The sequence below is a fragment of the Brachyhypopomus gauderio genome, chromosome 6 (genome assembly GCF_052324685.1).
Source record: "Brachyhypopomus gauderio isolate BG-103 chromosome 6, BGAUD_0.2, whole genome shotgun sequence".
Lineage (NCBI taxonomy): Eukaryota > Metazoa > Chordata > Actinopteri > Gymnotiformes > Hypopomidae > Brachyhypopomus > Brachyhypopomus gauderio.
The window spans coordinates 26,885,294-26,897,669 of NC_135216.1; the positions used below are offsets into that span (position 1 = coordinate 26,885,294).

General features: G+C 44.8%; 1 protein-coding gene across 2 annotated transcripts in view; it reads left to right on the top strand.

The window, feature by feature from the left end:
• Nucleotides 1-8,494: 8,494 nt before the first annotated feature.
• The window catches only part of pkn1b (protein kinase N1b), a 45,371-nt gene continuing 41,489 nt past the window's right edge, over nucleotides 8,495-12,376 (top strand). Inside the window, exons 1-2 of one of the 2 annotated variants that reach the window (XM_077010176.1) lie at nucleotides 8,495-8,840; nucleotides 9,106-9,182. In XM_077010176.1, coding sequence (XP_076866291.1) covers nucleotides 8,771-8,840; nucleotides 9,106-9,182 — 147 coding nt within the window. In that variant the 5' untranslated portion in view covers nucleotides 8,495-8,770. The remainder of the gene's footprint in view (nucleotides 8,841-9,105; nucleotides 9,183-12,376) is intronic. The other variant, XM_077010177.1, reaches the window with a different exon arrangement.

Below are 12,376 nucleotides of genomic sequence, written 5' to 3' on the forward strand. Positions count from 1 at the left end.
CTCTGCTTCTTCTCTGTATTTTTCTATGTCTCTACCTCCTCTCTCTCTCTCTTCTCTCTCTCTCTGCACAACCTGTTCTGCCCATGCCTGCTTGCCCTGTCCTTCCTCTCACCACATTAAGTCATTTTGTGCTTTGGGGCGATTTTCTTTCGAAGTTTATTATGATTCTGTGTCAGGGTGCCTATAGAGCTTTGAGAGCTTGTGTTTCTCGGTGTTCCTTCCAGTGTGGTCCAGCCTCATCTACCTGAAGTCCTCTGGACAGAACCCTTGCTTCCTGTTTTTGATATTAGAAGCTACCAAGCAGAGAATCCTTGCGTTCAAGAGAGGTTTCACGATGACTTATTTGTCCACATGTCCTTCTCCTGAGCATTTTCCACAGCACACTTTACTGAATTTCATTGTAGTTTCAGTGAAAAGTTTGATGTAAGCTTTGGTTTGTTTGTGATATTGGCAGGAGGAGTGAAATGTTGGTATGCTGGGTCATTTGTGCCAATAGCTCTCTCTTAACCTGCTGTCAGCATGTTCATTTCCAATTGGGACAAATTAACACGTCTTGATGCTTCAAATCTCCAAGGTTGCTGTCTGCAGAATGCCACGTCATGACTGTGAAACGTGACCTGGGTCGTCACCTCGCCTTCACGCTGCAGAGATGCTGTCTGGACGTGCTTAGGTCAAGGCTCAGAATGTGGCAAGGGCCCAGAGTTCTCATGTGCAGCTCCGCCGAGCGTCAGTGTGTCCGTGCAGGCGTGGCATGCAAATGTTTATCTCCTGCTGGTGTTTCTCCTATCAAAGTTGGGGGCTGAGGCCAGTCTGGTCAGTTCTTGCTTTCTTTCTCATGCCTCGTACAACACTTCAGTCGCTGTCACAGGGGCAGTAATTTATGTGATGTAAGTAAGGTGGTCTGCGCAGACTGGCCCTGCACAGACGGTCTACAGAAAGGGCAGACGCTGTTTTGGATGTCACCCAAGCCAATTTTCGTGTCTGTGTTGCGATAAATCCTTGAAAAAGAAAATGAAACTGCCAGCGCCCGTAAGATACGTGTCCTGTAGACACTGCAGCCAAAACCTGATTAAATGGTGAACTGGCCAGATTGCTCTGCAGTTATTCGCAGTTCTGGTACAGCGCGTCCCGTTCTCTGTTGTTCTTGTACAGGCGCTTCTAACAGAGGGATTGGTAATTATGGGATGTTGGATAAGAAGGGTTAGATAAGACAGGGGAATACAAAGTGTGATCTCTACAGTCACCCACAGCCTCTTTTCAGAACTGAAAAAATAAAAACCTTCTCCTTCAGTCTGTCCACTGAGAGAAACTGTCCGTTTCCTCTTCCTGTTGGTTCAGATATGGTTTGCAGATGTTTGACCGCTGAACATTAGACTGTAGAAAGGCACACCAGAACTACTTCTTGGTTACCGTTTTGTCCTGTGACTTGGCGTTTTATTGATTGGTTCGTTTGATCTTTAGTTGCGCGTAGCTTCTCTAATGTTTGTCTGCATGATCCTTCCAGTCTGCCTCTGTTTTGTTTCTCTCCTTCTTCCCCACTGTCATGTGCATCTCTGTCAGTAACGAATACTGCAGGTGCGCTCTACTCTTCTGCAGGGCTCGATAATCCTCCGCCGTTGTGCCGTCGGGAGGTACAGAGCACTTACCCACTTAGACGAGACGTCAGGGACAGTCCCTGCTGTGCTCCACTGCAACTCCCTCGTCCTCGCCTGCGTCTCCTCCACCAGCAGGATCAGCCCACCAGGCGCGTGGTGGAGTTGGGGAGGCTTCCTGCTGCCACCCCCACACGGCCCCCGGGGGCGCTCGCACGGAGGCATCGATGGCAGGAGAAGGAGAGGCGGAGGCAGCTGGAGAGGCAGAGGCGGCAAGAGCAGGACAGACGGCAGTGGCAGGAGGAAAAGAGGCAGCGTCTGGAGAGGAGACGGGGGCAGCAGCTCCTGCGGTGGCAGCAGGAACTGGGGCAACGGCATCGCCTCAGACGGCAGCGGCCACAGCCCTCTAGGCATTCGCCGCCCTTGGTCGGACTCTGCACCATCTACGAGGCCATGGAGACCAGCGAGGACAAGGAGGAGGAGGAGAGCAGCGACGAACCAGAGAGGCGAGGGCAGTCCCGGCAGGCCGCCCCGACTTCCCTGCCCCCGCGGCCCGTTAACGGGACCTTCTGTTTGCCCCCTCTACAGGCGCTGGACTGGTCCGCCAAAGTGGACGTGGTGCGTCAGCTCATCAACCGCGCTCTGCTGCTGGAGGGAGCGGGAGGTGGCTGCCCTCCGCTGCTCCGCCTGCCCGGGCAGGGAGGGGGCATCCTCAGCCCGCTGGAGAGCAGCCTCTGGCCCCACGTCCTGCCGCCTCTCAACCACACCTGGGCCTGCATCACCTCCGTCAGCAGCTACTCCCCCACCACCCGGGGCGGTTCCCCGCAGGGTGACTGGACCGTCGTGGAGCTGGAGACGCACCACTGAGAAGCAGGCTCCTGCTGCAGCCGGCGTAACATGTGCTGCCCGGGCAACGTGTGCTGCTTGACTCGCATGCCTGCGATGAATCTGTATATTATAGCACATCACACCATCCCCATGTCTGTCCTGCTGGATTGATGTAGACATGTCTTCCTGAAGCCCGAATCTCCTCCGTGCTGTAAGGATCTGACCTTAGGAAAGGCTGCCCGTTGTCTGTAAACAACTCACTCTCTCTCTGTAATAGCACTGCCCTTGTACTCACAGATCCCACAGGCCTCTCCACGTCTACTTACAACACACCCTACTGTCTCTTTTAAAGCAAAGTGAACAGTTTACCCATTCAGAGTCACGAGGATGCATTCAATCATTCATTCATTCACTCATGTGCGAGTGAGCGGTTGAAGATCTTTATCTTGTCGCTCGTGTTGTTCTCATTGGCTCGTGGCCATCCAGTGTTTGGGAGGTGCTCTGCCCCACACAGCTGCTGGGGGAGCCCTGCTGGGCCCTCACTCTCACTGAAGACCCATTGTTTAGGGCAGCTAGGCACTGTTCATGGGGTCAAAGTTCATGCCTTAGGTCCCATGTCCTGTGGCTGTAAGGTGGTGGATTAGATACAAATACTTGCACTATACATATAACTAGAGATAGTAGGAGAATACACAGTATGTCACAGTGACTACAGTTGAAGTGACACATGTTCGGTAAGTCATGCCACAGACGTGTCACCTTGACTACGGTTGAAGTGATACATGTTCGGTAAGTCAGGCAGACATGTATTCATTGTCCATACCAAATTTGTGATGAGAATCGGATGGATTTGCTGCTACCATGGAAACAGCACTGTCATTTTAAGAGTCTTGTAGTAACATTGGTAACAAGTCATTCAGACTACACTTCCTATTTGAAATTTGCATTTTTCCCCCTAAATTGTGATTTAGTATGAAATTCATAAATCATTTAGCAGTAGTGCCTGCCAGACTCAAGATCATGTATAATGTCCAATAATAATTTTGAAGCTAACAGGTTTAACTGAAAAGCTTATTTGACCCCTATGGACATGTAAGCCATGACAGAGGACATCAGAGGTGGGGACTCGAGTCACATGACTTGGACTCGAGTCAGACTCGAGTCATTAATATTAAGACTTTTGACTTGACTTGAGAAAATATTCAGAGACTTAGACTTGACTTGGACTTTTACACCAATAACTTGGGACTTGAATTGGACTTGAACCTGTTTACTTGCAAAGACTTGATTTTTTTTACCCCAAATCTAAATTTTAAAGCGCATATTAATATTTATAAAGTACGCCCCATTAATTTCATTTCCGTCCTTTTGACGCAGACCGGTCCTCTGCTTTTCCACACTCTGTACGTGTGTGTGTGTGTGTGTGTGTGTGTGTGTGTGTGTGTGTGTGTGTGTGTGTGTGTGCATGAGCTGCAGCACAACCAATCAAATGGGGGGGTCAGCGAACGTGAATTGTTACCGGACGGGGTGTAAAATGGACACAAATTAAGTATTATATCGCGATCGATCGATCGCCAGTGGTTGGTGCCAGAGCGAACTAGTAACTCATTGAATCATAGATATGGATCAGAGGTAAATAAACTAGATTTTTTTTTCGGCGTGAGATATCGGAAGTGTGGCGTGTGAGCGTGTGAAGACAGTCAAATGCGTGTGTCTCACGCTCAATGCGTGAGAGTTGGCAAACCTGGGTTCTGTATCTGAACTCGGGGAAGAGAGCCTCTCTCTGTCACCATCATATCCAGTTCTATCTCAGCATGGATTGTGTATTTGAAGACATCTACGTCGAGAAAAAAATATATTGACAAAAGTAGAATGAGTTTTCAGCTATGGGGACATCATTCTACGGCCTCATCGTGCACAAATGACATAGCCTACAGACTTTTGGCCAGTTTGGTCTTTTGCAAATGCAATGCAGAATAGTTTACTGAAATGTCTAAAGTTGCAGATTCCTGTTAATTGTTCAGTTCTTATATTTGTTTGTCTTGTGTCACTCACACATGGAGACACATGTTCTCCAAGAAACCAGATAAGAGAAGAGAGGGAAAAATGCTGTTATGGTTCTTTGTATTGTACTGTGAAAATATCAGCACTTTTTATTTGAAGATGGAGTTCTACTTATGACTTTTTCACAGAATATTTATTTCTGGAAAACTGTAGTTTAAAGTATGAATATTTTTGCAGCTAATTTTAACAAATTGAACTGTGCAATAAAGAGGTGTAATAAAAATTTTTTTTTATACTTCGTGTTTTCAGTTGCACATGTTTTATCAAGATTTGAGGAGAATACAGATTTTAAAAAGAACACATGTCTATTATTTACATTTAAAATATACCTGCAACATTGGTTAAAAAAAAAAAAAGACTCGAAAGGACTTGAAATTCCAAGTTTCAGACTTGGGACTTGACTTGACTGTTGCCTGTCTTGACTCGAGACTTGACTTGACTTGACTGTCTTTGCTTGAGACTTGACTCGAGACTTGACTTGAGTTGACTGTCTTTGCTTGAGACTTGACTCGGGACTTGAGGATAAAGACTTGGACTTACTTGAGACTTGCAAAACACTGACTTGGTCCCACCTCTGGAGGACATCACCACTGTGGTTGTACATACTGATGTAATGCTTTGACATTATCCAGCCTGTACTGTGAGAGCCCTGTTTTAGGATATGTTTCACTGGGAGTGGCAATCCAGAATCAGTTTTGACTTTTGATGTCTCTGTATTGATAATTACATGATGGCTGTATAGCTGATCTCAGATCAGCACTATTTCCTGCTTGGCAGTTTACTGCGTCACATTGCCTTGCCTTTACCTTTAGTTTCACTGTTCACTGAAGCCTCACCCACAAGCCCTTGTCTGGCTAGCTTGCTAGGTAGGGACACTCCATTTCCAGGGCACTTGCTCCTGTTTTCAAGATGCTGTAAGTGATCCATTATAAAAACACTGTGAAACTCTAATAAAAGCTTTCATGAGCTTCAGGACAGCACACTCACAAAGCCCATTATGGAGTACCTCTCTAAGCCTCTGTTTGAAATAAATCTCCAGATACTAACGTATATGACAGGGAATAGCTTTGATTATGTTTGATTTATTTGAATGCTTTTAAGTGTATTTTTTTGCTTACTGTATGCGGCAAATGGGGCAAAGAAAAGCAACTGAACTCTTCCTTTATAATTAATACTGATGTGCTATTGATTCAGTGTTTAAAAAGGCTTCACTGTGTCTTCAGCATGGATCGTGTTTTCTGCTTATAAATGTTCTTGAACTTTACAAACCTGTAAATATACACAACGTATCTCTCCAGTGATTATAGTTTTGTACTAGAGAGCACCTGACGGATACATTTCTTAACATCATCTTTTGGGTTTTTGTTTGGTTTATGCTATTGGTTTGTCATTAGTTTAAATGCCTTTTAAAATTCCTGACACTTCATTTTCAGAGCATGTTACATTGTCACTTATGTAATATACTTTTAATTGGGTAGGTTTTATGTTCAGAACATGGTGTAAAGGGCAGTTGTGTTCTCTCATGCTGTTTAGTTCTGTTTCAGTCTCTGTAAAAGATTCTGATGACCTTTTGTCTGTGAATTCATCTTTCCTCTTCCCCCTTTTATAGTTTTTTAAGTCACCCCCATGAAGTGACCCCAAGTAGCTATGTGTACGGAGCCACAATGGAAACTGACAACCTTTGTCCAGTATGCAAGTTGTGGTCTTTGACTGAGATCTTTGACTGTTTGCTCAGTGCTCTCCGAAGAAATTGTGTGTATGTATGTATATATATATATATAATTATTGCAGTTTTTACTAAACAAGGTAAAGTAATTGTAGCAGTGTGATACTTCTGGGAGTCTGTAGAGCCTACTGAATTTGATTCTGTTTCTACAAAAAACAGAAGTGAGTGAAAGCTTAGAAACTCTCTCTTACACACACACACTCACACTCACACATCATCATCATCATCATCACTCCACTGAAAGGGGGTTTTCTGTTCTATGTTCTTTCTCAACATTCCACAACCATTACCTCATTTCTTGGGTCCCTTTGCCTCAATGGGTTTCCCAGTTACTGATGATGTCATGGCAACAGATAAAGAGGGGTGTCTAAAAGACAGAGGAGACAGAACAAAACCCCTCCGAGGGAACAGGCAACAGACGGGCCTGACCACAAATCAGTCTGGGGACTCAGAGCTGAGGACCCTGCTTGGGTAGCAACAGTCACTGCTGTTGCAGACATCTTTGGGTCTGCTAAATCTGCCATCTTTGAATCCCCCTGGGCATTAATAAAGGAGCAGGACGGTCTTGGCTCAGGGGGATGGGTGTGGTTTTTGGACGGGGTTAAGGAGAGCCCATCTGGGCCATCGGCAGGTGGCCGTGCGTGGCTCTTTCTGCACTTTACAAGAGATGGTTTATACTTGAGGGCTGCCAGCTATTTCGGCTGTACCCCAAGCTGACAACCCCAGTCTAGTCCTTGCTGCTAGCCGTGTTGTGTACTGCCCTACACATAAACGTGGATCCATATAAATGTCAGATTTTGCACCTTTGCATTTAGTGATATTGTGTTTTCTATCTTTCTTCATTATAATTTCATGTTCCTAAAGTATAATGCCAGGTTCGTTTCACATGGGCGTTAGACTAGCCCATAGTACCGCACAAAGACATCGAAGCCCCTTTGTAAGCGTTTTTCGCACCACTGGTTTGCCATCTGCTGGTCAGACAGAGAATTGCCGGTGTGTCTCGTTCCTGTTTCTTGTTGGTCTGTTGACCACGTATTTGTTTGAAAGGATAGTTCACTGTTTAATGAACAGTATTTATCCATGTATATGCATAATGTCTCTGATTATTAGCCAGTTTGCAAGTTGAACGTGTACTAACAAGCAAAGGTTTGTGTGTTTTGAAGCACGCTGCATGTTGAAGACAGAGAAAAGTACTTTTCTACAAAAATCCAGTTCAACGGAAATTAAATTGCACATCAGTATAGTGCTACATGTTAATTCATACATGAACACATTTACGTTTAGCGTAAGACATGACGCACACACAAGCACACGGATATGGCAAAAGATATATAAATAATAAATGGATTAAACGTCTATGTTAACATTGAAGTTTGTATGTGTACCTGATTCCATTTCCACAATGTTCACAGTGTAATGTGATCCTCAACCGTCTCGTTTTGTGTGCACTGAGGTTTGGTGCACTGGGTGTTTTTTCTGCTTTTGATTCCTGCTAGATAATACTGACGTTTGGTGTGTCGTTTAATTTGTTATTTTCGTGTCTTGGTAGTGTTATTCTCGTTTGTTCATCAAACAAGCTACTGTCGACCTAGTGGGCAGAGGTAATGTCTTATCATGTGATATATATCACCCTCTACGTACGGTTTTTTAATGACACATTTAAATTGATGCGTCAAACAACGCACACAGGGCTAATGTGGTGTGTGGTCCTGTCGCCGTTAGAGGGCGCTCTCTACCCATCAATACACTGAATCGGCATAACTGGAAGCGTTTTTGAGTGTGCCCTGCTTATAAACTGGTTGTAACGCCGGAGGTCAACGGTATTACCGCGTAATCCAGACCATTCTGAATTTCATCTGCTTGGATTAATGTAACACACAATGCTCAAATATAGGATGTGGTGCTACTGTAGATTACGGAGTTCATGTAGCTAGTCCGTAAACTGTCACGAATTAAAACAAAAGGCCAATCTATGATATCATCCTCCACGGACTAGAAAAGGACTTAATCCGCTTCATTTAGGTACAGTTCACCTGTACAGATGCCATCAGCTGTCATCACTGTATAAGTTAATCACAAGTGATCACTAATGTAATAGTGGTCCAGTATTAGTAATTACATCAACACAGTCATAAAGACGACGGCTCAGCAGGCATGACTTATAAAATATAATTAATATAATTAAATAGACCATCGGTGAGACATGCACCTCCCCATCAACAGTTGGTTCATCGTATTGTCAAAACCGAAAAGCCCCGGTGGATGGTCACGTGACCCTTGCGGCGCGCTCTCTTCCTCCGCTACACACTCGTACTCGTACTGGTCAGATACAGGGACTCTCCGCTACACGCTCGTACTCGTACTGGTCAGATACAGGGACTCTCCGCTACGGACAGGTGTGGAGGACCGTTTAAAACATGGAGAGACGGAACAGACACGCATAGAAAGGCCTTTTGTAGTCCTGTATCTGTCAGTCTGAGTGTTTTGGCACGCTGTAGCCCCGGCATCCCGATGACAGGACCGGATCCTCGCGGTTTCGGGACATGAGGCTCCGGGGAAGATGCCTCTGTGTCGGAATAAGTTCTCATTCGCTGCATGGAGCGGACGCCGGTCTTCATGTAGTAGCCAGTGTAAATCTTTTATTCAACTTCAGATCTAACGCTCAGTGGAAGAGCGCTCCCAGTCTCGTGAGGTTGTGTTATGACAGGATGATATGTAATATATTCCTCAGCATCCGTTTAATTTACACAGTTATATGGTCGCGTTATGCGAACAGCTGCATTGCTTCGCCTGGTGTGTGTTAGGTAGGCAGACCCTAGTCCCGTGGGGAGTGTAAGTGTTGATTCTGTGATCGTGGACCACTGAGGTTTCGCCTGTTTCCCTGACACGCACCAGCAGCCCGACCAAACCCGCTGTCATCGGACCTGACGGTGCCCACGACACTTGAGATGGCCCACAACCACTCAGTCCAGGTAAGGCAATCTCACGGCAGTCAACGGCAACCTAAAATGAACCGCTCTCTAGTCTGCGTCGTTACCGGTTCTCCGGTACTTTTAAAAACTGTATTGCCCTGAGATAAACCAAAACGTGCGTGCAAAGAGCACCGTGTGTCTGTGAGTTTCTATGCGGATTCTGTTATATACAACTAACTTTAACATTCAGAGACGCTTCCGTTTTTTCATGTTTGGTTGGGAATTTCTCATTTCCGCTTGTTTTCACGTCAACACTGACTTTTGGCACAGTCGATTTGATCCACAAAATCTAAAAAATGGCAGGTGTTCGAGCTCAAATGAACCTCAGATGAGCTGCCCTCTGCTTCATCGTCCACCTGTTTAACGAACCTTACACCCTCTTAATCCAGCACTAGAATTATTAGATAATAATTATTAGATAATAATAAATAGATTATTAGTTATTCCAGTGATTCAGTTTATGTATGTACGTATAAGCACCAGAATGTATACAGAAAAAAAACTGATTTTACCTAAAATATATTTCAAACAAAAGAAAGATTGCTACCTGCACTTACATTTAAAACTGCAGTCTGACCACTAAATTATTGTTATTATTATTATTATTATTATTTATTATTTACAAGCCGTTTCCCACCTCTGATCCTATGACATGCAGTTAAAGCAGACAGTTAGTGTTGTGTGACTGTGGTCGTCATAGCTACGTGCCCGCTCTTGTGACATCATTAATGGTGAGGCTCCAAAACGATCTGTGCACATCCGCCCGAGTTCTGTTCTCACCTCGCCTACACCCTAACTGAGGGGCCAGGGTCCCCCCACGGGTGGTGCAGGTGCCTCCGTACAGGCCCTCCTGCCCCACAGATGTCACACTCCCCGGGGAAGCGTCCACCGCTCCGCCGAGACTGTAAGAGTGGTGGAATATTCAACACCTCGTAGCTCAGAGTGAACTGGACGCCGGGCAGGTTCTGTTCTAGTTACAGTGCTACTAACAACACGATACATTAAGGTTTCTTCAGTGGTTTGTCTTGGCTACTCACTTTCTGCCAATAATTCATAAACTCATTAATTCTCTTGCCCCTAATACACTTCCTTATAATCTCAAATTTTGTCTTGTTTTGCAAAATTTGTCCTTGAAGTATAAATTTGTGTGCGTGAGAGAAGGAGAGAGACACACACATTATTTGTGTGATATTTAAATTAAACCTCTTTCTCAAAGAGACCACATATTTTCAAGATGTTAAGGCCTACTAGTAATGTGTATATGTATACACATTACATATACATTTCATACACATTACATACACATTACACACCTTACGTATACATTCACCATTTCAGACTGAAGCCCGAGTGCAGGTCAGCTCCTTTGCTTGGCTTGCATTAGATACATTAGGCTTAGTGTTCAAAATCAATTACACTGCTCTGTCTGCAGTAATCCCCTCAGAGTTCACCTCAGACCATAATGACTTGTTAAACTTTGAAGCTAAAGCAATCTCTGACACATTTACTCTTAATACTGTATGTATTAAATTTGAGCACCTGGTCCACTGTTGTTTCCTGGTTCAGGGGAAGTGTTTTCCATTGAAATCAACAGCCCTTGTGAGCATCAACACAGTCTATTTACGCCTTTTTCCCGTTAAGGGCGAAGGGGGTGGCCAATGAAGGTCATGTGACTTAAGGGCAGTTTGATGGCAACCAGAGTGTGCCTGCAAGGGTAGAAAAGGTGATTACAATAAACGTAATACTGTAACAATAAAGTAAAGCAGTGTTGCTATGGTAATTCTGTAGTGATTTACAGCAGATGTGACCCATGGTCATCTGCATCTTCTAAATTGCTCCTCATCTTAATTTCGTGTAGCTTGAGGCATCGCAACACGTCTGAGTCTGAGTGTATCTGGAGATCAGTTGTCAGGGTCGCATCTGTATGAAAGAACCAGGCCTGGGATCCAGAGAACTGTCAGTCAGAAGAGTAGATCACTGCCATGATCCAGAGAGCTGTCAGTCAGAAGAGTGGATCACTGCCATGATCTAGAGAGCTGTCAGTCAGAAGAGAGGATCACTGCCAGGATCCTCACAGTGAGGGTTTCTCACACCTACTACAGGAGTCCAGGAGATGCTGAAATAGACCTTGCCACTTGTAGCATCTTGTAAATGTGCACTATGTGCTATTACAGTATATTCTCTCAAATTTGCATAGATGCCATATTGACTGTATTGGTCTATATCTCCAAGTATATTTTGCAATGCAGTTAATATGTAAAATAAAACCATTTTCCCCAGACCCTTATTATTCTGAATCATTCAGCCCCCAGTATCTTCTGAAACATGGTTGGTAAGAAGTATTAATCAAAAAGAAGCACTTACAACTGATTGAATATGCTGATTATAAATGAGAAAACTGCGACCCCGACAGATAACGGAGACCCTTGGTTGTGCTCAAGTGAATATTTATTCATGGCCAGTGCTTCTCATGGGGAGTGAATCATGAGCTCTGACTGGCATGGTAAAGACCTGATTGAGTTCAGATGGGCACCACAGCCAAGCAAATTGGCTAATCCTCTATCCTCTATTATTGCCTGATAGGCCAACTATGTAAACCCAATACCTGATAGGCTAACCCTGTTTAATCACTACCTGATAGGCTAACCCTGTGTAATCACTTCTTGATAGTCAGCTCTGCACAGTCACCGTCTGAAAGGCTAGAATTGTACACTCGCTACGTGTCACGGGAAGCCAGTTCAGGTAGGGACGCTCCGGCATACTCAGGCACAGAATTCTACTGTTGTAGTTTCAGAGCTGTCAAACGTTCAGTTTCAATTCACTTGCCATGTTCGCAGTCTCACAACCAGCTGAAGTTCCACAGTCATGGCCTGGAATTCCTGTCTCATTCAAAATCTCATATTTACGCGGCACTCTAGAATCCAGGTGCTTTTACACACTAAGAGGGGAGTGGTGTCTGCTGAAGTAGCCACACCGGGTGCTGTCGCTGTCTGCCATGGTGAACTCCACCAGAACCACAGATATGCTTTTATAATGGGCCTCACACACACTTTCATCCTTATTGATCTCTGCTGTAGAAAGCACCTGCTCCTCTTTTCCATTCACATTCTTCAAACACACACACACACACACACACACACACACCAGGGTTGCCAACTCTCACGCATTGAGTGTGAGACACACGCATTTGACCG